Here is a 26,763-nt window from a genome sequence, read left to right on the forward strand (position 1 = left end):
ACATTTGCATATTTCATGAACACAGAAAAGAATCTGATCAGCAGGAAAGCTTCTGAATTGTTCAATAACTGTGTGTAGTTTTATATGCATTGGGAGATACTGTGTCCCTGGAATAATGGCCTTCTTAAAACTTCTTGCTGATTTATGGAGTCTTTTAAACTGCTAAAAGTTATACTACCAAAAGTTCTAGTATTCAAAATATTACACAATAGTAGTAAAAAAAAATCAAATAGTTTACGGGGAATGCAAGCCTAAGGGAGATTTGACCCAGTTTCAGAAGACAGGCATTCATTCATTTCTTTGTCAAGGATGTTCTGGAGTTTCCTGGGTCTTGGTATTGGCCCAAGCAGGGGACAGGGACATGTAAGAGCGTTAGATGATTAGAAACACATCTATCAGAACAGCGTTCTGCACGCTGACTTCATGCCATTAGTACATACGGGTATGTGAGTCCTGTAGACTGAAATATGGCAGATATCTCAACTTCTCCTATTATTTCATTTTCTAAAGTTCAGATTTAATAATGGGTTATTATAACTGCTTTACCAATTCTAGATTAACTTTACAAAAAGGCAGAGTGCCATTTTTAGTTAATGGTAAAAAGCATTTTTGTTTTTATGCATATTTGCCTGTAATAGCCTCTCTTTTTTGGTAATAGTCTCTTTAATGGAACTATTTTTTTTTCTGACATTCTACTTTTAAAATTTCATTCAGGATAAAAAGTAGAACATATTTAAGTTCAATGCCATTGATGACATAAAAACGTTCTGGTGGGTATAGATTATTTTTAAATTTTTTGCTGTAGCTTAGGGATTTCTTGATAGGCTGCTCCCGAAAGCAATTATTTCTCAGTTTTAGAATACACAATGCATTGATAGAAACAGAGGTTGAAATAAACTTCCTTCTAATACAGTAATGAATTTCTGGTTAAGTATCTCTAGGAGTCTTATTCTTTCATAATACTGTTGGTAAACTATGTATTTTCTTTTTCATCTCTAACATTGACGGTCACTAAGAAATGCAAATACGTTGTTCACGTTTAAATTTTACAACAGTTCATAGACTATTAAACGCGGAACATCCTTGTGGGGACAAGAAATCGAATTTGCTCTTGAGACGGTTTTCAGCTAATTGATTTGTAGGATATTATAACATCCTCTAGCTGACAAGCTTTACAAATATAAAAACTGGAGCTGAACTGAGAGGACGCTTTTTTTTTTTTTCTACTAACACATAAAAGGTGTCTTTCTGTCTTGCATCCTTTGGACATAGACATGGCAATTTCATAGAGAAACTTTCACATGGAGCTTTATTATTTCTTTCTCTCCTGGCAGCGCCGCGTGTGGTAGCACGTTGTTTAATCTTTTCTCAAATAAAAGGACATGGGGCTTCATTTTTGTTTTGCCTTTTCGGTGTCTTACAGGAGCTCCAGGATGGCATCGGGCAGCGGCAAATTGTTGTCAGAATATTGAACGCATCTGGGGAAGAGATCATTCAACAGTCCTCAAAAACAGATGCCGGGATTCTACAAGAAAAATTGGGAAGCCTGAATCTGCGGTGGCAGGAGGTCTGCAAACAGCTGGCAGAAAGAAAAAAGAGGTAAGGTGACAAATAAAATAGGAATTTTAAAAATTTAGCAGAGCTATTTGAGCTATCCTTAAAAAGAGAGAGAGAGAGAGAGAGAGAGAGATTTTGTGCAAGATGATAACCAGGGCGAAAGGCGTTAATATTAAGGAGCCCATTACCAGTAAATCAATAGCGATGATGCATTTTTTTCTTTTTCTCATACTCTGAAATGTGCAGTTGTTGCTAGTTAAGTAGGAAGTGCTTTTCTGCTACTTTAAACTTTCAAGTCTGTTTTAAAAATCACATGGTCGCTTAAATATGAACGTCTTCAGTATATTCCAACTTTAACAAGCTGAGAACCCATGATTTGTTAAAAGAAGACGAGAAAAGGAAATTATAAAGGACTATTTGGTAGGAAAGATGGCTCTTTCTTTAGCTAGATGTTTAAACAGCTACAAATGTGACTGTGAGGCTAAAAAATGTGCCAGTAATATTTACAGTTTAGTTCCACTGCATTTCGTAGTACATTCTTGAAGAGGGACTTGGGCCAAAAATGTTCAAATCTAAAGGGGAAAACAAAATCTCAGAAAGGTTATTACTGAATTCAATCATCATTTAACTTTCCCTGGGAATGCATTGAAAGCACAGAAAGCCAAATTCATGCTGCTGCAGTTGGAAGGCATAGATATTTTTATAAATGGGATTTTGTATTATGCTTCCAGTTGATGGTGCTAATGTTTCCTGTTCCATAAGGGACGACTTGGCCTTTATTTACCAAATGACACTATTGTTGTGAACAATGCAAACTCAGTTCTATTGCCAGGCTCTCGCTTCCTACCCACATAATAGGTGAATGTTTAATATTCAGAAAGCTAAAACAACTCATGGATAAATGTCTTTGGTGAGGATGTGCTAGAAAGGTTTTGGAATCGTACCCATTGTCTTTGCCCACCTCCTCTTCCCACCTTTGCTTCATGTTGCATTATTCAGAAAGTACATAGAATTTATATTCTGGTACAAAATAGGTGCATTAGGTGACCTACGCATGCACACACGCAAATCTTGCTAAAGTTGAAAAATAAGAGCATCATCTAAAAGCATTTTTATTTTTCATCTTCATTTAGAAAATGTTGTAATATATATATTGATAACATAAAATAAAGACCCAACCTTTGTAGTTAAACTGCTTCCTTAGGAAAGTTATAGACTTTTCTCCTAAGTTGAAATCCTTGTATTAAACACACAACTATCCCATTATTTAAATAACTGATATGTTTACACTATGAAGAGGTTTAAACCTGTATAATGTGGTTTCTGAACACGGCTCAATCTGGTCTAAACAAGATGTTAAGGAATGAAAAGATTAAGACAAAATGAATAACATGCTATAAAAATATCTTAAATTCATAAAGTGGGTTCAATTGATTAAAAGGTTATTCCTTCCTTTTTATATATAAAGTATTGTTTCTCACTTTTAAATATCTTACTCATAGTGTTTGAATAGATTATATTGATATTTTCTATGGTAACCTTTTCATCTGAACTTTTAAAATTCTGTTAGCTGTTATTGACTTCGAAATGCAAATTAGAACTTCTACGTGAAGATACAGCAATATGCCTTATTTTTGCCAAATAAGCTTTAAAATTTTAGATCCTTCTAAGTTTACAAGAAAGTGGTATATGCTGACTCTGTTGTGAAATATTACACAAATTGTAGGTTAATTACAACCAGGGATTTGGCTGTAATTGCTTAGAATAATTTCTCCCATTTAAACATTTTGACCTACATTAAATATTGCACTTTTGTGCTTTAAAAAGTCAAGATCAGCTTCCTTGAGGTTTTTTTTTTTAACTCTGCTTTTAGAGTTGTCAATTTCACGCTACATTTTAAAAATAAATGTTAGCATATTTAAATTTCCACTGAGATCATTTTTGTGGTATACATCCTCAGGATTTTTGTATCATTTGAATTTTATGAAATGTAAAAAAGTAGTAAAATACAAGTGCCATTTCTACTAATCACTCACAGCTATTTCCAAGCATCAGACAGCAAATAAAGTAAAACAAAATAATATTTTATAAAGAATATGTTAACCTAACAATTGTGGGAGGACCGTATACTCATGAAACTATTATTAATCAGTGGCATACTTTCAGTACAACCCAAGCAGAAGTTTGAAGGAAATAACAGTTATTTGTTGCACAGGTGAAAAATCAGATGGTTATTGAAGGTTTCAACAGTTTTCTTAGTTTGCAGGGGGCTTGAAGTATAGCTATTGGAAATACTTAGTGATTCTTAGTTCACATACACAAAGGAAAGAACATGTATAATGTAAGCCCAAAAAGTCTGCAAAAACTGTTTGTAGCACTACAGCTACACACTTGTAAACCTTCCTCTTTGAAAGTGCAAGATATCAGAAATATGGGAAGGAGGTGTTCGGAAAAATTCAAAGAGCAGTGGACATCCATTAAGGTTAGGCTATGTTGGGAGTAAATGAAGTATAAAATATAGTCAATTAGCTGTGCAGTTTCAGATAGAAAATGCACTGTTGCCTCAATTATGTGGCAGAGGAACTGGATAACATCTATAGGTGTAAGCACGATAGCAATAAGTTTAATGATGGCTTAGCCCCCCAAATTGTCTTTGTAAATGAAATAAAAATGAAATAGATGCAAATGAAACCCTGTCAGCCATAAAGGGAAGCCATGGCTTCAAGCAAAGCAAGGCTGTGTATGAAGATTTTTAAGCCTGGGTCCCTTGATAGAATTCAAGGAGTACTATGAGCTTTAATGGAGGAAAAAATTGCCTCTGGTCTCACTAACCTCTAACTGAAATTGAGCATTGCCTTCATTTTGAATATGGGCAGCCAACCAGAGTAATACTAGCAGTACTCACAAAATCACACATGTTTTCATATCTCATTAGAGTTGGTAGAGTCGCCTCAAAATCTTGTTCATGCATATCATGCATATTAGATCTGACCTAAAATCTTATTAATTCTGTTAATAATAAACAATCGCTTGCATTAGTATATCACACATTTGGTTTTCTAATAATTTGTAACTATGTATCAATAAAATCAGCTTCCTTTGGAGTCCTATGTATTTTGTATTGTGCACTTACAAACATTGTTCCGAGAAGGAATCTCAGGCTTCACCAGATGTCAGCGGGGTCTGTGGCATCAATATGATCTTAACTATTTCTAGTCAGCAAGCTGATGGGCACTGGAACCCCTACAATGGGAAGTCTCTGCATCATGACCCATTAGCACTAAAAACCGATCTCAAGACACTACTTCTCCTTTTCCCTTTAGACAAATGGGATATTGCTTTCCCCATTTCACAGATAAGGCAATTACTGTACTAATAGATTGAGGAATACCAGTTTTCATTTACATGTTACCTGATCAGAAATATTGCTTGACATTTTTTCCCAGCTGCTTTTAGTGAAAATTTTCAAGCATATAGAAAACTGTAGCATAAAGAATACCCGTGTACTCTTCTGCCCTCCTCCTAATTTCCTAGATTCAATCATTGAGATTTAACACTTAACCATGTATGTTTTTTTTCTCCCTCTCCCTCAGATCTGCTTTTTCTCTAATCTAAGAAATAACACACACACACACACTTTTTGTTGTTTTAACATTTGCAAGTTATAAACACTCCTATACTTCACCCTCAACACGTCAGCATTCATCATCTTAGAATAGTGCCATGCCGTATATTACCATAGTTGTTTCTCATACACAGCAAAATGAAGATACCATAGTATTACATCATGTCCCCCCACATCTGAATTTCCCCATTAGTATCCCATCACGTTGCATGCACTGTATTTGGTTTTGTAGGGGAGGAAAAAAAAAACCTTTTTCCTCTACCCTCTAAGGTTTAATTTCAGAGTCTGTGAGTTAAACTGACAAAAACACCTTAATAAGAGAACGGGCATACACATCTTAGTTGATGTTTCTGTGGCATGAGGAGCTTCATGGGATAGAAGTAAAAACCCCTAAGAGCTATATACCATTTTAACAAACAGCGATAAATGGAAAGACAGGGCAAGACAAAGGAAAACAGGTTTGTGCTTCTAGAGCTGATATATTGTAGGAAGGTAAATGAAGTATGTGGGGAAAACTAATGGAAGATAAGGGATATTTCATTACGGTGGGTTTTTTTTTAATTTTTATTTTTAGTAAAGTTTCTTTATGCAGATTCAAGACGATGCTGTCTCCAGTGATAAAAGTCATCTCCTATTCCTGGTCCAGGAAAGGGGAGAGGGGGTTACCTTTACAAAGGGGAATGTATACCCTAGCTTCAGGCAGAAGCAGAGAGTAAGACAGCTTTTCCAGTGTCTGCTATTTACCAGCTGACTTCAGCTCAAAGTAATCCTTATGCCAAAGTGGCATATTTTAAGGTGGCGTTTTCTGATTCCCTTCAGCTATTATGTTTCCTCAGTCTCTTTTATGCTAAAACAGCTCTCCCACCTTCTTCTTCTTCTTCTTTTTCTTCTTCTTTTTTTTTTTTTTACTGATACTGACATTTGAAAGAGCTCAGTGCACTATCCTCAAAAACAAAATCTCACCTTTCTAGATTTATTTTATATTTTTCCTTCTTGATATAATTGAACTTGTTCCCTATGCTCTGTATTTCTTAGAAACTGCAAGTTGAGTCTAGATGAGACTTCAAAAATGCAAGTCAAACAGGTTTGGCAAGAATACATCTTATAGGATGCTGCACACTTAATATGCATAATATGAGGCATTCCACTCTAAATGCTGCCATGTCTGGTCACTTGGTTAAGGTGGTAGCTATCAGCTCTTGAATCATCAGGTAACAATGCTGTCCATGAAGTTAGTAAGTCATCTTATGGCTTTAATATCTAGTGGTGATCCTTATTTACCTCAGTCATGACATCGGGGGTTGCAAAATGGTGATTTTCCTTATTCTGATGTAGTCCTACAAGCTGATTGCTTCTTTAAACACACACACACACACACACACACAGAGTTTTCTTTTTCTCTCTCTTTGATGTCAATATGGCCTTATGTGTTTGCATTTATTTAATGTGTTTGAATGAATTACAGGTATGAGTCTCGCTGAGGCTCACCTTTACCCAATTTGAGCAGCCAGAGCTCGTTCAAGCTTCCTGCTTTAATACCCCTGGCTCACCTTGTATTTTTCCTGCCCCAGGTTTGAGGCAGGAAACCATTTCCCCAAGGGCCTTTGGTGTCTTTTACTGGAGAATGGTATATAGAAAGCAAGATCTGGGCAGTAGTCCCTTCTTAAAGGAATACTGCCACCTTTCTCAGTAAGCAGTGATAGGGGGAAAAAGTTTTCATGTCACTTCCATAAGAAAGTAAAAATCTCTTTCAGAATACATCCCAGTTCACAGTAAGGCTAGGCATAATTTAAAACCCTTATGTGTAAGAGTTCAGGTAAAATCGGTAGTTTCTTATTCATTTCAATGCCTCTACTTCTGAATTTTTGAACCAAAGTTTACCTGTGTATAATCTATGCTAGTTTGCCAAGCAAATTAATGGTGCAAATAAGCTAATGGGATGCATTCCTAAATGCACTTAAGGAAAGAGATTGTTTTTTAAAGACCTTAGCTCATTGTTTGCATGCAAATAGATGCTGTTAATTAGAAATGAGCCTTATCTAATTCATTAAAATAGGCCTAGTAGGACCTCTTCTTGAAAATCTCCATTAGCAATTCATATTACTCTATGCACTCTTGTAAGACAACTGTTTTCTCTTAAGTCATCTTTAATTTTGGCTTCTCACTAATTCAGGTTCCCCTAACAAAATCGCCTTTAGTGTAGCACCTTCATTTTCTACAAAATGAAAATCCAAAATTTTCAGTGTAATTCAAAAGTCTCTTCACAGTGCGCACCATCTTTTAAAATATACCAAGCACATCCAAGTAAACCAATGCTAAAAAAACCTTCTCCCACACCCACACTCTGCCCTCAGGGTCTCTCCAGTCCTAACTCCAGTCTACTTGCTGTGAACTTGACCTTCCCTGGTTTCTCATCCCAGGTTTTGTTTGACCCTCACTGTCTCTTCAGTCAGCCCAGAATTTGCAAGCTGAGTGCCCACAGGCTGAATCCATCTCGGAAAGCATACGCTGTTTTTACTTAGGAACTGTTTTGAAATAAGTGCCAGCATTTAACAATTGAGAGGCTTTATATATATATATTTTTTAAATATGTATTTCTGTCTCCTTTTGAAAACTTAGATGTGCCCTGCACACTCATGCTCACGTTGTCTCAAGGCCCCACCAGCTACAACGGAGTAACAGGTGTTTCAGACTCTTGCTGCTCCGAGTAGTGTGGTGTCCAGACCAGCACACACATCACCTGGCAGTCGCTAAGAAATGCAGATCCGATAAATCATAGTCAGCATTCTAACAAGACTCCCAGGTGATTCATGTGCACCTTCAAGTTTGAGAAGCACAGGTTTGGGCAAGCAAACTTGCTCTTCACTTTTCCACAGCTGTTCCACCTTACTCATTGATTGCTTGCCCAGAGAGAGACATTTGACTCTGTGATACTTCATAGAGACCCTTGTATAAGATTACGGTGGCAGCGGCGGTGGTGGTGACAGCGTGAATGTAATCAGGCACGGTTCCAAGTGCTTTACATAGCTCATGTGATCTCCATAGCAACTCTATTATTATTTTCATTTGTACAGAAGGGCAACTGGGGTACAGACTGCTGACGTTCTGTGCCCCAGATCGAATGACTAGCAGGTGTTTGAACCAGGATGTGAACCCAAACAGTCCGACTCCAGTGTCCTTACTCTACGTCTGATTTTGCATTGCTTATCTTACCTTTGACCTTTAGTATTGTCTGATACACTTCCAGTTTCTGCCCAGCAACCCCTCACGTACAAAGCTCATCTCCTTAGCTGGCCATGCTTAGTAGCGAGGGAATAGGACATAGAATACGTTCTGATCTATCTTTCCAACCGTGTTATCCATCATTTGCACTGTCTCAGCTTGTGTCTCAAGCATAACATGACTTGAAGTTTTCAGTCCTTTAGCTTTTGCAAAAACTATTTACTTTTTATGGTTGAATTGCCTTTCCCCTCATTTTTTTTCTCAAAATTCTACCCACCCTCCAAAACCCAACTTAAGCGCTGTTTTCTCAATGAATTGTACCCAGTCTTCTGAAGCAGAAGCAGTTTGTTCTCTTAAGTTCTTCTTGCTTGTTTTAGAACTCTTGTAACATTTTATAGATCTATCATGTATCATATGTACATGTTTTCTTTTCTCCAGCAAGAGTGAAAGCTTTATGAGGGCAAGGCAGTATCTCATTCTCATCTCTGTAAGCCCACAGTACTTTGTAGAAAATCTAATATGTTGCAGATGACCAAGAAATATCATCTTAATTTGAATAGTAAGCATTTTTATCGACATTGAATTAAACTGAACATTTAAATCTTTATATTTGGCATTGTTATAGAAGTTAAAAAGATCTACAGAGGCAGGACCACTTTAAAAATGCTTCTATTACCACATTTCCATAGACATGTTTTTTGTTCTGGAAATTGGACTTGATCGATTTGACTCTTAAAACTTAGAAAAAGTTGGGTTACTAATTGGTATTTTAGGTGTTCTCCGGAACCAAATACTCTTGAGCAAATGGCTTCAATGTCCATAACTATACACACCAAAAAGGAGCTCTTTGAATGAAATATTTTGTACATTTGCTTACCTCAGTCTTACTGTATCACAACTAAGAAATTCTAAGTAAATGAGGTAGGAATTAGTCTTGAAATTGGATATTTTATCCTCATCCAACTTATAACCGCAAGATGTTTTAGGACGTTATCCGTGTCGCCACAGAGCTGTTTTAGACGGATCAGAGAGGATCGTGCAGATAGTATTCTCCACAGGTGTCTGTGGAGAAGCTGGTCTCTTCCCATCTGTTCTCTGATGACTCTTGAAAAGCTTTCAAGGATGTTCATAATTCTTCATGAAAAGAGTATGAAAAATTAGCTTCATGGTTAATCTTTTTATGTTATATTTTATTCTTTGAAACTTGGCAAGTTTTAGTGAAACTGACTAACTGGAGCCAAACATGCTGTCCGACTGGCCGGTACTGACAACGTCACTCTGCGTGGATATGCAAGTGAACGCACTTTGCTCAGGGCCCTTCATTACCTTTTCTGGGGCTGGAGAAGTAGGAGTTAGAGTGTCGAAGGCAGGGGTGATCTCTAGGATTGGCCTTGAAGGATGGTGTGAGTCAAATGAAAAATGCATGGCCATGCCACACAGGGAAGGTGACTTGAGCAAAATCAGTGAAGCAGGAAAGAGTTGGCTACAGTGAAGGCCCTCATGGACGTTCAGTACCGAGTGCTCCTACATCACGTAAACTAATCATAGGAATGCAAACAGAGTTCTCATTTCTATGAAAACCAAGTGGAATGCTTTGGAAGACTTAACAGAGATGATTAGCAAAGAAAAGATGCTATTCACTTAGATGTAGATTTGAGGTAGAGAGTAGAAGCCACAAAAATCTGGAAGGATTTCATGTTTAGATTCTTCCTGATGTCTCTAAATCTTACTCTACTTTAAAGAAACCAAAATTAAAGTCATAGGTGACATGTAGGAGCATTCCTTGCATGAAAAAATATGCTGAACTTCAATTGGTGGGCCCTTATACCAGGAAAATCTGTTCTTACTATGTGAACAGAACAGCTAATAAGGATAAACAGGGACCGGACAACTTAACAAGGCTGTGTTCCCGTCTGCCTTTGCTACCTTAGCCACTTAAAGAGGCTCTAGCCTCTTCCTCCCATATCTAAAGATAAAGACCTCTGATGCATGTGTGACTTTTTAATGATATGGCATTTGGATAATAAGTAAAGAAAGCAGGCTAGAGAAGACTGAGTGAAGGGGAAGTAACCAGAGAGGCAACGCTCATCTATAAAACAGAGAAGACAGGGGAAGCCTTAAGTGTGTGTGTGGCTTGTGGAGAGTTTCAGAAGTTTAAAGAGTCTGAAGCAGTTGATGGATATGAAGGAAATGGAACTTCTGGAATGTTCTGTAGCCTGTAAATTGCTGTCCTTTATTGGTAAGGAGATGTGAATTAGGATTAGAACACTTTTTCCATGATCTTTTGTTGCCAGACTGGGTTTCTGTGGGTACAACTTTATAAAGAATAGGCATCATGAGGGGCCCTGAATTTTTAGGATTACACGTGAGAACCAAACTCTACCTTTATGAACCACGATAATGATTTTTTGTTGTTGTTAAAGATTTTATTTTTAGAGAGGGGGAAGGGAGGGATAAAGAGAAGGGCAGAAACATCAGTGTGTGGTTGCCTCTCGTGCAGCCCCTACTGGGGACGTGGCCCACAACCCAGGCATGTGCCCTGCCCGGGAATCGAACCTGCAACATTCCAGTTTGCAGGCCCGTGTTCAATATACAGAGCCACACCAGCCACGGCAGAGAATGCTGTTTTAATGGATCAGAATCTATCCATGACAGAAATTAGCTGGTTTCTCCTACTGGTTTATTTGGTATTTTCTTGCCAGTTAACATTTTCACTGGAGAATGAAAACTAAAACTAATTAGAGTGGAGGTTGGCTGAGTAAATAAATCTGCTAACTAAATGCTAAGCAATAATCACCCATACTCCCACTTGTGTTTATGTAGCGTGGTACTTTTGTGTTTATATTTTGCTCTCTTTGGCAATTTACTTAAATTATGTGAGCCTCATTTTACTCATTCAAAAATAAGGATAATAATACCTATCTTGTAGGGTTGTTGTGAGGGTTACAGATAATGTAAATTAATTGGCTAGCCCTGTACCTGGCACATAAGTAGGAGATAGACATTAGTCTCTGGGAATAGGAGTTCTGGGAGTGAAGTGACAAGCTCAATGAATCTACTCCCCTCCCCTCAAAAAAACAATAAAACTGCACAGAGTATTTTATGACTCTAGAAATCAACCAAAGGCATATACCTAATTGGAAAGTGATTACATAGGGAAAACTATTGAACTTTGAATACAAACTGGGGAAGGCTGTGGGGTTTTTTTGACCAGGCATGGGGGTGTCTTGCCACACCCCCGATTTGTCAGCATAGTTGTAATATCAGCATAGTGTAAGCATAGGAAAACCAGCAGCTTCACTGCCCGAGGGGCTGACTTTATTCGGAGCCCAACGTAGTAAACCACATGCACACAAATATCAGTAATGGTAGCAAATGAATGGCCAACTAGCAACACAGCTGGCCTAAAGTGACTGTCTTGGTTGGGACAAATACTTGAGTAGAAGACTAGCCAGAAATTTTATCAGGGATATGCAAGAAATGCTAGTGCCATAAAGGTCTCGGAAAGATTCTCTATGTATCCGCTGTAGGATGACTTACAAACTGCCTGAACTTTGGATATATTTCCTAACAGACAGACAGATCCATTGACAAAAGTTGGAAATCTTACTGACTCCAGGTGTTTGAATATAACTGCTGGCCAATCGTTGCCTAATGACGACTAAGTATGTATGTATGTGTGTATGTATGTGTGTATTTTTTGTTTTTTCCACTACCGTTTAACCCCCTTTATACCCTCCTCCCCATCCCGTAAACACCACACTGTTGTCCATGTCCATGAGCACTTTTACCTTTTTGCTTGATCCCTCTACCTCCTAGCCTCCCCTCCCCCCCAAAGCTGTCCTCCTGCTCTCCATCTATGAGTCTGTCGAGGGATATTAGCAGTCACACAGTGCGGGAAAACATTTCACAGATGTTGTTTAGGCAAGTTATTAAAACTTCTGTAATAGCAGTTCTGGGGTGTGGAGGGGAATTGGAATCTGGAGCTTCTTTAGTATGCTAATTAAAATGTTGATTTTTAAGACAAAGGAAAAAAGCAAACAAAATATAACCAGAGACATTGAAGTTAAGAACAGTCTAACAATAGCCAGTGGGGAGGGGACAGTGGGGAGAGGGGATTAAAGGACACATGGACAAAACCAAGGTGGATGGTGCAGGTGGGGGAGGGAGGTGGGTTTGGCTGGGGTGGGGTGGAGGGATGGGGAGAAAAGGCAGACAACTGTAATTGAATAACAATAAATTTTTTTTAAGTTGATTTTTTTCCTAACATATATATTTCCAAAGAAATAGCAAACTATGTTCCACACTCAGGGGAAAAAGCACAAAAAGAAGTTGTCTCTGAGTCGGATGTTAGATTTAGCAGGCAGAGACTTAAAAGTTCCTATTATAAATACCCTCAAGAACTGAAGAGACCCATTTTTAAATAATTAAAGGAAACTATGATGACAGAGACAAGAAATCGAGAATATCAGCGTAGGTCCACATTATTAAGAAAAATGGGAACAACTGTAATTGAGCAACAATAAAAAAATTTTAAAAAAAGAAAACAAATGAACATTCTGAATTTGGCAAGTACCACAACTGAAATGGAAAATTCACTAGAGTGGCTTGAGGACAGATTTCAGATTGCAGGAGAAAGCATCAGGAAGCTTGAAGATAAAAAGAAATTCTCCAATCTGAAGAACAGGGAGAAAAATGAATGAAAACAAATTACCAGAGACTCGGAGACCTGTGGGAAAATATTGTGTGTATTAATGTAGGTCTTATGAGAGTCCCGGAAAGAAAAGTAGAAAAGAGCATATATACTGAAGCCCAACAAACCCCACACAAAATAAACCCAAAGGGTTTAATGCCCCAAAACAACCGGAGAAAATTGACTTATTCTTTTACAGGAGAACATAATATGGTTAGTAGCTAAGTTCTCATTGTAAACAATGGAGGCTAGAAGCATTGGAATGACGTATTCAAAGTGCTGAAAGAAAAAAAACTAAACTGCCAACCAGGAATTGTAGATGAGCCCTGGCTGTTGTGGCTCAGTGGACTGAGTGCTGCCTGCAAACCAAAGGGTGGCCGGTTCAATTCCCAGTTGGTGCCTAGGTTGAGGGCCAAGTCCCCAGTAGGGGGCATGTGAGAGGCAACCACACATTGATGTTTCCCTCCCTCTCTTTCTCCCTCCCTTCCCCTCTGTCTAAAAATAAATAAATAAAATCTTTGGAAAAAAATCCTCACCCAAGGATATGTTTACTGATTTTAGAGAGGGAGAGAGAGAGAGAGAGACATTGATGTGAGAAGCATCAATTGGTTGCCTCCCATACATGCCCCAGTCAGGGATTGAACCTGCAACCTATGTATGTGCCCTGACTAGGAATCAAACTCATTACCTTCTGGCCAACTGAACCTCCCGGCCAGGGAAGTAAATAAAGACATTCTTAAATCAAAATATTTCTCGCTAGCTGGCTTGACTTGCAAGCAAAAAAAAAAAACTGAAGAAACTCCTTCAGGCTGAAAGAAATGCCATCATTCTGTAACTCAAATCTAAATGAATAAGGGGCAACAGAACTGATAGATATGTAGGTGAACATAAAAGATTGTACAAATATAGATATATTTTAACTTCTTAAAGACACACCATTGCACAAAACCAATAATTATAACACTGCATGTTTGTTACATGCGTAGATGTATTGAATATTATGGCCATACCATTGGACACTGGCGGACCTTCAGTAAATGTTTGTGGCATTGTAATCATACATCTTCTTCACCTAGAAGTAGTCCCATGCGGCGGCACATTTACTCACAGATTGGGCTTTGGCTCTGATTGTGTTTCCCCTATGAAATTTGTTAAGGAAGGTTGTCAGAAGACAGCAATAGAGCTGTCAGCTGGCTCATTAAAATGCTCAGTTTCGGATGGTCCCCCTGTGTACTCATGCTTTGTAAATACTTTCATGTATATGAGTATGTTGGCTTGGGCAAAATTCTGAGACAGGTATAGCAGTTCAGTATCCAGATTCTCCCTCCTTCCAAAAAAAAAAAAAAAAACCCAAAACAAAACTGTTTTTCTACCAATTATTGAATGCTGACTATTAGTGAAACACCAGGCTAAAACTGGGCTTTTGGGGAATAAATTTAATTCACACAACCACACTATGAAGTGCTTATTGACCCAATTTTAAGATGAGGAAACTGAGGCCTATAGAGATTTAGTAACTTGTCCAAGTTCACACACTCAGCTAATAACTTGCAGGGCTTAGCTTGGGACTTTCATTTTTTCCTTTGAGTGGTTTTCACTGCTGCGCTTCATGATTTCCCATCTCATTCTCCACTTGTACCCACAAGTTGCTAATGTTTTTCTTCATATGGAGAAATAAATGACTAGGAGTCTTGACGTGTTAGGCCTCTGAGGAGCACTTCATTTTAATAAGGCACGAGCTGTAGGCGAAATGAATGAATGTGTGATGATGTAACTCAGGCACGACTGTTTCTTTTTCTTAAGAAATACCTTATATTTGAATTCCTCTGAAGTTGCTCAAATTACAAGATACACACTTGTTTTATTTTGCTCAAAACAGGGAAGTACTGTCAGGGAAAGACATATTGGCTGAATCTCAGTGGAGGCTTATTTGGGTTGCTGTAGAAGGCACTTGATATAGGAGGAAAAGAAAACAAATTTAACAGAAGTAGTGGTTAACTTCAGTGGTATGACATCACAATTTGAAGAATTGGATGCCGTTGTAAACAAGCTCTAGAAAGACTGTTTGAACAGCATCTCAGTATGTAGCTACATTGTGGAGCTCGTGGACATATGGCACTGGAAAAAGAAAGCTGTCTTTACATAACATAAAACTGTCTTATGTTATGTAAATGTGTGTTTATGGCTCAGAATAAAATTTCCACTAGAACATTATACATGGATTCAGCAGTACTGCCTTCAGGCCACATGGGCGGAAATGAACACAATACCTTCTAGGAAACTGAATTCGGTGCCTCATAAAGTGTATCCGTCAGGAGGACAATTCCAGTGTGGAGGATGCACGTGAAGAATGTTTACACGATTGTTACATAAACCGCGAATGGGTGTGATCTCTGTTATGAATTTTGTATCATTAAAAATAAGTATGCGCAAATGCACAGTCACGCTATCTACATTTTCCAAAGTTTCTATGTCACAGTCAATTAAAAACTTAGCATGGAACTTCTCATTTAGAAAATGGGGCACTCACATTATATTTGGTTATATATAGTGTGTAAGTGTCCGGGGCTTCAGTTTCTCTACCGGGGATATTACGAAGGCAGTGCAAAGTCTGTATTGAATATTAAGAGATTCAAAGGTAAAAATATGTAGCACTTGGCCTGAAACACTTGGTAGATTGTCCGCCTCTAAAATCACACCATGTGAGTTTACAGTCTTCTCCTCTTACTGTAAGAGCAGGCCTACAGAAAATGCTCATTAAGAGTTAATGTTAAATACATTGAATTTAGCAATCCACTGGTAACTCTTCCCTTCTGATTATGCGCATCTCTCCCTATAATAATATGTGCCTCCTGAATTGCATTAAGAGCATTTATAATGTAAGAGGCGAAAGAGCCAATATTTCAATCAGAAGCCATCCTTTTCTTTAAAAAAAAAATAGCTAAATGTATTGAAATGTCTCTAAAAAGTAAAATATTAGCACTTAATTGCAGATGGGTAATGTTAAATATCCCATCCATTATTAGTATTACCACGTGCCTGAATAAATCCCACCATAAGCATTAAGTGAGTACGTAAACAAAGAAATAACACTTCATGTGATGAATGCCAATATAAAGCACATTTAAACCATTCTGTCAGTAGACAAGCCTGGAAATGCTAACTGTGCTCCTTTGCTTTTCTGCCATCATCTGAACACAGAAATTCAAATTGCAGCTTTTCAAACTTCAAATCGAGGATTTTGAAATTTCCAAAAACACATGCGCTTGGAAAAGCAGATTATAACAAGTTCCCGATGGGTTTGGGGCACCATTTTTTTATATTTCAAAGTATAAAAAAAAATCTAGACAAGAAATGACTCCAAAATGTTATCATATTTAGAAAGAAGATGCTGTACTTTTAAAATATTAACTATTCAGGAAAAAAGATCTCCACAAGCAATTGTGAAAGAGAATGATTGTGACAAATAGCTTAGCCAAAGCTTTACTTCTGAAGTGATGATTTATTCTATCTAGAGCTTCTTGAGATTTTTCTAAATTAGTGTACAGTTAATATCCATAAAATCATATGCAAGTCACTGCCTTTCAAAGTGATGCTGAAGGTTAATTAGAAAATGTACTTAATTATCTATAGTGCACGGATGAGTCCCAAATACTACTCTCAGTGTCCAAATACACCGTCAACATCGAAAAGTTTGTAGCTTTATGCTGGTAACACAGTAAATTTTCACCAGTTGATTTATTGATTTAATGGAATCCTTATAAAAGTTACCACTGACATTTATTTTGGAATGTGGCCAAATGATGCTTGTATTACATAAACCGGAATAGCTAAGGCAGGAGAAGTGGTTAACCTCCCACAAGTAAACATTGTAAAACTGCAATGATTGAAGTAGGGTATCCCAGTCACAAAAATCCACAGTAGATCACCAAACAGGACTTTATTACATAAAAAAAATACAAAATACAGTGGAACCTCGGTTCTCAAACGGAATTCATTCTGGAAGGCTGCTGGAGAAGCGATTTGTTGGAAAACCGAATCACGCCTGAAAGACGCGTGACAGATCATACAGGGATGAGCATAAAAGGCTATTTGGGTCAAGCACCACGGTTTTGTTTGACAGCTGAGACATTTCTTTCATGAACAACTTGGTTGAGAACCAGACTGTTAAAGATGGGAGACGTTTGAGAACTGAGGTTTGACTGTGTCATCGGTGGAGAATAGTTTGTGCTGGGGAAAACAGCAAAATTCTTCAAGGACAGGAACTTAACTCTATCAATTTAAGATATATTAGGAATTTGTTCTGCAAGACCCGTATCTATGCTATCTACGAGAGACACACCTCAGAATGAAAGACACACACACACTAAAAGGGAAGGGATGGACAAAGATATTTCATGCAAGTGGAAGAGAAAAAAAAAACTGGGTGTATTAGCAATACCTAATATCTAACAAAATACACTTTTTGGGCGTTCAACCCGTGGCCCACTAGCTGCATGCGGCCCAGGATGGGTATGAATGTGGCCCCACACAAAATCGTAAATTTACTTAAAACCTTTTTCTTGCCCATTACTTTTCGTTAGTATTTGTGTATTTAATGTGTGGCCCAAGACAACTCTTCTTCCTCCAGTGTGGCACAGAGATGCCAAAAGGTTGGACACCCTGGAAAGACTTAAATGTTAGATTCGAAACCATGAAAATCCTAAAAGAAAACAGGCAGTAAAATGTCAGACATTTCTCATAGCAGTATTTTTTTTCCGATATATGTCCTTGGGCAAGGGAAACAAAAGAAAAAAATAAACAAATGAGACTACATCAAACTACAGTGTTTTTGCACAGCAAAGGAAACCATGAACAAAACGAAAAGGGAGCCCACTGAACAGGAGAACATATTTGCCAGTGATACCTCTGATAAGGGGTTAATATCCAAAATTTATAAAGAACTTCTAAAACTCAAGACCCAAAAAACAATCCCATTGAAAACGGGCAGAGGACCTGAGTAGACGCTTCTCCAAAGACTACATACTCATGGCTAGTAGACACATGAAGAGATGCTTGGGGCTTTGTGTGGAAAATGTGAAGGGATTTAGCAAAACAAAGGAAAACTCATAAACCCAGGCAATAGCGTGGTGATTACCAGAGGGGAAGAGGGTAGGGGAAAGAAGAGAGTGTAATGGGGGGCAATAAACAGTGATGGGAGGAGACTCGCCTTAGGGTGGTGAGCACACAGTACAATATACAGATGATGTGTTACAGAATTATATACTTGAAACCTGTGTAATTTACTAACCAGTGCCATCCCAATAAATTTAACTAGAAAAAAGAATTCATTTTGTTTTTAGGAACAGTTTAGAATCAAGAATAAGGTGAATATGTAAACAACTGTAGGAATGTCACAATTTTCAGAATAATAACAATGAAAGAAACAAAGGAAGAAATTGATAAAATTTTATTTAGATACAAATGAAAATACATTTTTCTAAGCTAAAAGGGAAGCTGGGAATATATGGTCAATAAAGATAGTTTTAAGACTTTGACAATAGCTCTTACAAACAAGAAAATGCTGAAGAAAAAAAATGGGCAATAGACATAGCAGACAATTGACACTGGAAATAGAAATGAAAAATTACATGCACACAAAATTGTTCAACGTTTCTATTGATAGAAATGTAAAACACCCCTGTGACGAACTATTTTTCTTCTATCAAGTACATAAATTGTAATGCTCAGTAGTGGTAACCACGGTGGTGAGACAGTTATTTTATAAGTGTTGGTGGAAATACATGAATGTTCTTCCTACCAACATTGCAAGGAAATTTAGTACTCTTGTTAACTTTCTTCCTTATTCTAAGGAAATTAGCAGATACATGAGCCAAAATGCATAAGCAAATGTATTTGTAATGGAGTTATTTATTATAATGAAGAATTGGAGACAAACTAAAAGTCGAATAACAGAAGAATGGTAAAATATGATGTACCCATAAATGGCTTATTATTCACCCTAAAAATCAATTTTTCAGAGAATAATTAATGACCTAAGAAAATACAGTAGAATATTAAATGAGAAAAACAGGTACAGAATATTTATAGAGTTTGATCCCAATTAAAGATATAAATCTCCATTACAATGAATAAGTACATCCCCCTTCTTTTTGTTTATTGGGTTTTGGCTTTTTTGCCCTGAAATCATCAGTTTCTAGATGGAGATTGAGAAAAGGCTTCCCCATCAGGCCAGGTTTTACAAGTGCAATTAGACTCTTAGCAAGTTTTTCCTTAACGAAAACGAGGAAAAGTGGTAGCAATGAGGTTGCTCTCAGCATTCGGGGCACCGTGCAACAGGACCTGTGTCAAATACCGGCGGGCACAAAGGTTTGCAAAGAGAGCACAAGAGAGAGAAAGATGAGGTGCAGTAAGAACCACCCTTGAAATCTAGACCCAGGATACTGAACTGGCTCAGAAATTTTATTCCTTTTTAATTTTTTGCTGGTTGTTCAATTGCAGTGGTCCCCAATTTCCCCCCACATTGCATTCTCCTGCTCTACCCACCCCCACCTCCTACATTCAATCCTCTCCCATCCCATTGCCCTTGTCCATGGGTCCTTTATACATATTCCTTGACTTGACCCTTCCCCCTTGTCCCCCGTTACCCCCCTCCACCCCCACCCCCGTTACTGTCGGTTTGTTCTTTATTTCCATGTGTCTGGTTTTATTTTGCTAGCTTGTTTGTTTTGTTGATTAGGTTCTGCTTGTAGGTGAGATCATATGGTATTTGTCATTGTGGTTTTCATTTGCATCTCTCTGATGGCTAGTGATGCTGAGCATCCTTTCATATGTCTATGGCTTAGAAATTTTAAACAAATAACAAATGCCTATAGTGGGTTTCTTCCTTCTTCCAGAATTGCTTCGAAGTCCAGAGTCAGGGAAAATGGTGCTATCCCACATTCTAAAACAAGCTGCTGGCAGCTGAGACCAGCCACTTCTCCGCAGGGCATACTGAGAAGTCACAGCACTATTATGTCACCTACCAGTGATTTCCAACCTCCTCTGTGCCCCACGTCCCAGTCAGTTATTAAGAGGACTGACCAGGGATGAAATAGCTTTGTGAGGAGTGCAGTGTTTATGCTGAGGGTCGGTGTAATGTACTCTCAGCTGGAGTAAATATCATCTACTCAGCCAGATAAGGGGGGAGCACTGTTAGACCCGAACACAGAATCCCGTCCCAGATGACCCAGGATCGAACACTGGATTGACTACTGATCAGTTGTATAACCTTGGGCAAAATAGTAAGCGTCATTTTCGGTCATCTGTAAATGAAAGGCTAGGGCCATCTCATGGTAGTAATGTGACCAGTTGGTTCTTTATTCAGCGGCTGCCATGTAGTACGTACTCAGTAATTATTAGCTAGTGATAGTAATCTCTCTTTTTATCCACCAGTCCTGTTGAATCTCCTTCTACATTTTAAATTTATCCTGTCTTCTCCCTTTCCTTTGCTACATCTCCCTGATTTGGGCCGTGACAGTCTGCCTATTTCGATAGTCCCAGAGTGGATTCTTCAGTCGCATGTCTTACCGCCTTTACCTTCACTGATTCTCCGCAGAAGAGCTAGGTTGAGCTTGATGAAAGAAAATCTTTCTCTACTCGAAGCCTTTAAGTAGTTCGTCACGTAGAGATTAAAACGAAACCTTGTAGGTGCTTCATAACCTGGGTTCCAGCCACCTCGCCAGCTTTCTCTCCCGACCCTTCCTCCATAAATCTTGTGTATTTCCCTGACCAGTAATGTTAGCAACAGACGTGAATGTAGGCATCTTCACCATCCTTACTTCACGTGATAATAAAAGTTAAAAGTAAAAGTAACATCCTGTTATGTTAAAAAAAGTCCAACATGAATTCCAATGGAAATTAGATGCCAAATCTTTATTGACTTTATTAATAGAAAGTAAGCTCAATCATCAGGCAGATAATGCCCATAATACCAATATCTGTTTGTAATTACAAAGTGAAGATAACAGTTACATTGTCATTACGTTATGCATTTTTTTTTCAAATCCTGAAACAACCAGCAACTTGGTAGCAGCCAAAAGACCCTGATTCATTGTGCCAGTGGTGAGAAAGTGTGCAGACTAACCAAATTCCATCCATTCTAATTTGCAAACTTTATCACATTAACATCACTGAAATCAGGATGAGTTTTACAATCTCTGCTGGTCAGACCAGATGTGGTTTAGAAGAAAATCCAAGAAACAGCAAGCAGTAGAGAGCCGTTCAGAAATGCTACGTGGGCCCTGGCTGGTGTGGCTCAGTGGAGCTAGTACTGGCCTGTGAACCAAAGGGTTACAGGTTCGATTCCCAGTCAGGGCACATCCCTGGGTTGTGGGCCAGGTCCCCAGTAGAGGGCACATGAGAGGTAACCACACATTGGTGTTTCTCTCCCCCTCTTTCTCCCTCCCTTCCCCTCTCTCTAAAAATAAATAAATAAAATCTTTTTAAAAAGCTACCGTAGCCTACCAAGTTTACACATAACACTCTTTTAAAAAAATGCTATGTGGCCAACACTCTTGATTTCATAGAGGATGATAATGTATAGAAAAAAAGAGGCAACGAAGAGAGACAGCTGTTACTCTGAAGGCAAAAGTGAAATAGGAGAGTCAGACTCTAAATAGGAGGCAGTTTTACAATACGTCACCAATATTTTCACTTACATTTTACATTTTATGTATATGCGAGAGGAATATAAGGCAAGTGATAAGTGCCATAGATTAATCAGCATGATTGCCCACTCCAGCCGATCCTAGTACTTACTGTGGGATGCCATGACCTGCAACTGAAAGCCTATTAGATTTGCTGAAATACTGTCGTGCCCATTGGTGAGTGCATTAGACCAGGTATGCCTGAAGAAAATAAAAGTACTATGCATCCATCCCATTTCATGATGAAAAACAGTATTTAGCCACATGGGAAAACTTTTACAATGTACTGCTAAGCAAAAAGAAGGTTTCCATGCAGCATGGAAATTATCCGCATTCTAGTAATACACACACGTACACACATAGGTACGAGGACTAAAAGCATGTGTCGGAAAGTAAACCATATAGTGAGAGTATAAGGAGTTTTTATCTTCCTCTTTGCATATTTTTAAAAGCCTTTCAGAGATTTATACAATGAAAATGTATTACTTTTGTAATTAAAATTTTTACCTGTAAAACTAGGACAAACTGTGGTGGGATGGGGAGGGGGGAACAAAATGTGTCTGATCTTACATCTAATACAAAAAAAAAAAAAAAAGAATCAGTATTGCAATGAATGGGAAAGATTTTTTTAAAAACCAAGTGCCTGCAAGATCGAAAGAATGATGGCAAAATTCACCCATGCATGCAGGTTGTTCATGTAGCTCTTCCCCTGTTCCGGGAGCAAAGCTTGTAGCAGTAACTGCAACAGACAAAACTGCCTGCCCTCAGGAAGCTGAATTTCATGCGTGGGAGACACACAACACAAACAACCAAACTGTAGTGTATGTTAGTTTCTAGAAATAAGAGAAAGATACAACAGGGAGAAAGAATTGGACTTTTGAGCGGGAGGGGCCATCTTAAGTAGGATCTCGAGGGGAGCCCCTGGAGGGAGGTGAGGGAGCCCGGCCTGATTGATATTTGAGGAAAGGCCGCCCCAGGCAGAACAAGCAAGTGCAAAGGCTCGGAAGTGGGGACCCATCCAGTGTATACAAGCACAAAACAAGGTGGGCACAGTGTACAATATCCAGATCTGGTATCGGAGAAACGTACACTTGAAACCTCTATGATCCTGTTAAGCAGTGTCACCCCAATACATTTAATTAATTTAAAAAAGACAAGAGAAATGGAGTGTAGATGGAAATAAAGTGAGAGAGGAAAGGAGAGGGGACTAGCAGATTTTATAGGTCAGTGCTGTTTAATAGAAACATTAGGTGAGCCACATAATGTAATTTAAATTCTTCTAGGTGCCACATTAAAAAAGTAGAAACAGGACATGAATATAGTACAAATGTTATTATTGCAACCTGTACATACTATAAAAAGTACTAAAGAGATGTTTTACTTTTCTGATTTTAAGAAGAGTTATTTTTTATAGCAGCTTTAATGAGGTGAAGGTGCTAAGATCATTTTTTCATACTAAGTCCCTAGAATTTGATGTGTATTGTACCCTCACTTCTTGTACATCTCACTTCCACCTGCATCACTTCAGGTGCTCAGGAGCCGCATGTGCCGGTGCCTACCATTTGGGACAGCACAGATCTAGGGATTCTGAATCCTTGTAGAATGCTGTAATTAGTGCGTCTTTTGCTGTGAATGGGTTGGGAAGCCATAGAAGAATTCTGAGTGCCACAGCGACATAATATGACTTGGGTTTTCAAAGTCTCTGCTGTTCTGAGAGTAGACAAGGGAATGGCTCCTCCCATACCCCAGGAAAGACTTTGGACAAGCTCTTATTAGAGAGCAAATCTGAGTATAGACGAGCATGAATGCAATAACGGGATCTGGTTTGGGGAATGAATGGGATTGTAGTTCCATCGACGCACTGTCTTGGTACTGGCTGTGAATGGGACAGGCTGTCTTAGTCCCAGAAGTAGGGATCTTTCTTCATGCCTCAAGACCCAGGTAGACCATTGTCTTCTCTAGGACATAACCCTGCTCCAGAAAGAACTTACCCTCTTACAGTATTTGATCACAGCCCTCGGTCTATATGCTTGTTGCCTCTCATGAACTGTGAGATCCTGCAGACAAGGTGCATAACATAGCTATCTTACATCCTAATGCCCAGTCGAGTTCCTGGAAGTTAGTAAGCCCCCAATAAATATCTGTTAACAGGAATCAGAAACAAAAATGTTTTGCTGAACATCCCCCAAATGAAAACAACCTAAATGTCCACCAACTGAGATATATTTACCTATTTATGCAATTCAAAACTATACAGCCAGGAGAATAAGCCAATTAAACTACACACGACTTGAATGATTATTGTAAACTGTACACTGAGTGAGAGAGACAAGGTACCAAAGAGTATATAGCATATGACTCCACGTACATAGTGTTTATTACAGACAAATGAATCAGAGGCGACAGGATGCAAGAAGGCAGGAACTGAGAGGGGCAAATGGGGCCTCTGGGCTTCTGATAACCTTCTATTCCTTTTCCTGGCAATTTGGTGTGTCCAATATTTAAAGCCGTATCGAGCTCTACAGTTATATATGAGCACTTTCTTATACGCATATTATACTCCAATTAAAAGCTTACACACAACAGAGATATATAGCTCCCAAAAGACAGCAAAACAAAAAAAAATTGTACATTATTTTAAGTGCAGGTCATTTTGCTCAACTGTAAAAGTGTTACAATTCACTATGTAAGAATAAATTTATGGCTAATTGAATAACATAGAGTGTATGCATCTTTATAATTAAAAACTTCCGCCAGTACCGCATATGTTAAGTATTTTAAATCAATTTTCCTCTCGCCTCAAAAAGGAGTGTGAGTCATAATTTGGAAAACATTGGAACGTGTACTAATTTAGTGTTTTTATTTTAATTCCCTTGTTTTTACACTTACCCTACGATTTTCCAGACAGGTGTATTGTAAGCATTTTAAAACATGCAACTTCGAATTATACATTTACTCCAATGTGGTGGTTCCCAGCCTGGGGCAGTCTTGCCCCCAAGGGATTGACTATGTGGCAATGCTAGACATTCTCGCTTGTCACAGCTTGGGAAGAGGCCAAGGATACAGTCCCTCACGACTAAGAATTATCTAACCCCGAATTTCAGTAGGACCGAGGTTTAGCAACATTGTTCTGGCTTAATAAAATGACATTGGAATTTTAAATTGAGAATTCTTTCTTTACCAATTTAAGCTCATACTTGAGAGATTTTTTGACATCTTGAAATTGCTTTGCCCAAAGTGAGTGAATTTTCTTAAAAAATTGTATTAACGCCTTTTAAATCGCTTACATTCTTGAAAGCGTGTGCTGTGCGTGTGTTTTTTGTTTTGGTTTTTTTTTTTAAAGGAAAGTTTGAGAAATATGTTGTTTGTAACAATTCTATTCTTCTTTCTCCAGGCTAGACGCACAAAAGAATATCTTATCAGAATTTCAAAGAGATTTAAATGAATTTATTTTATGGTTGGAAGAAGTGGATAACATTACTAATATTCCACTTGAACCTGGAAATGAGCAGCAGCTAAAAGAAAAACTTGAACAAGTCAAGGTAATTTTATTTTCTAAAACCCCCCAGGGCCCACTTATATAAAGTGTATATAAATCTGTTTTTTAATCTATTTAACCATTGATTTCCTGCACATTAGCTTATTGATAGTTCCTCACTAGTGTTTCTCACAATTTTGTCTCCATCCAGTGTTTTCCAATATGTGTATGTTTAAAAGTGTGTGTGTATATATGCATATATATGTAAACTGCAGAGCAGTAATTTAAACGGATTTGAAATTAATTTTAGACTTGCCAAATCCACAGCTCCCAATTATTTTAGAAATTGGGAAGAATCTTCATAGAAAGAAATCCCCTTTCTTAGGGAAGATCAATCCCACTACTTCAGCCTCTAATTAAGGGCGTTCACTTCACCTGGGGCAATGTTTTGTTTTGGAGAGTTTGGGGGCGGGGCCTTGGTGCTAGTTCACATTCTAATCTGGTTGAACAGACATCCAGCTCATTCAGGTCGCTTTTCACACCTTCCCCCTGTCTTGTCTGCCTCACCTGGCTGGCTGACATGCTCTAATTGTGCAGTTGCAATAAGCTTCACGGTTTTAGTTTTAGGAAAGAAAATCTTTTTGATCTGTTTTACTTTAAATCTTGAAGGGAAGGTAACCAGGAAAGGGAAGTTACCATTAATCATCCCCTATCTTGTGCTAGGTATTAGGTGTATTTACATCAGCTACTTTATTTAATCTTTATATCATACTTCCAAAATGGTTGCTGTTACCCTCATTTTGCAAGGTCACGCGATCGAAGGAGAACGGAATGGCTCCTTTATCAGTGATTCACTGGGTTTCCACCTGCAAATTAGACTCCAGTGTCAACCACCGATTTCTGTGCAACAAACGTATACCTGAACAAAAGATGAAAGTATGGAAATTATTGCCTAATTCAGTAAACAAATACTGAGCCCTACTACTCTTATGTCAGATATTGCACTTGGTATTTGAGATTCAAAAATAAAAAGTCCATTCTTCGCTTGAGAATGCTTATGTCATGGAAAAAGGAACCCAATCTGTTCTTGAAAATTCGTCTTTTCTAAATGTATTCAGTGTCACGTGTAGCAATGTAACTGATAACTCATTTCAGAAACATGTTTAGTGGCATTTATTAATAAATGCACTTTAATTGCTCCTATGACACCGGATCAGCACCGTCCAGTAGAAATTTTTGTGATGATGGAAATGTTTTACATTATCTGTTTCAGTAGCCACTAGCTGTACTTGCAAAGTAGCTAGTGAGACTGAGGAGCTGAAGTTTTCCTTCACTGAGCTTAATGTAAAATGAAATAGCATCATGTGGCTAGTTCTGCATTAGACACTGCCGCTCCAGATGACACAAATAAATCAAAGACTGTTGTGAAGACCGTGGTGGTTTTGTAGACCTTGGGAAAAGGCACTTATAATGTGATGCTGAATGAATAAGAGAAATTTGA

The 26,763-nt window shown here is 38.2% G+C and overlaps 1 protein-coding gene across 5 annotated transcripts in view; it reads left to right on the forward strand.

Moving 5' to 3' along the window:
* DMD (dystrophin) overlaps window positions 1-26,763 on the forward strand; it is a 1,965,474-nt gene that overhangs the window by 1,206,927 nt on the left and 731,784 nt on the right. For all 5 annotated transcript variants that reach the window (XM_053917632.1, XM_053917633.2, XM_053917631.1 and 2 more), the window contains 2 exons: window positions 1,424-1,599; window positions 25,179-25,326. In XM_053917632.1, the coding sequence (XP_053773607.1) occupies window positions 1,424-1,599; window positions 25,179-25,326 (324 nt within the window). The remainder of the gene's footprint in view (window positions 1-1,423; window positions 1,600-25,178; window positions 25,327-26,763) is intronic.

This window comes from Desmodus rotundus, chromosome X, assembly GCF_022682495.2.
Source record: "Desmodus rotundus isolate HL8 chromosome X, HLdesRot8A.1, whole genome shotgun sequence".
Classification (NCBI taxonomy): domain Eukaryota; kingdom Metazoa; phylum Chordata; class Mammalia; order Chiroptera; family Phyllostomidae; genus Desmodus; species Desmodus rotundus.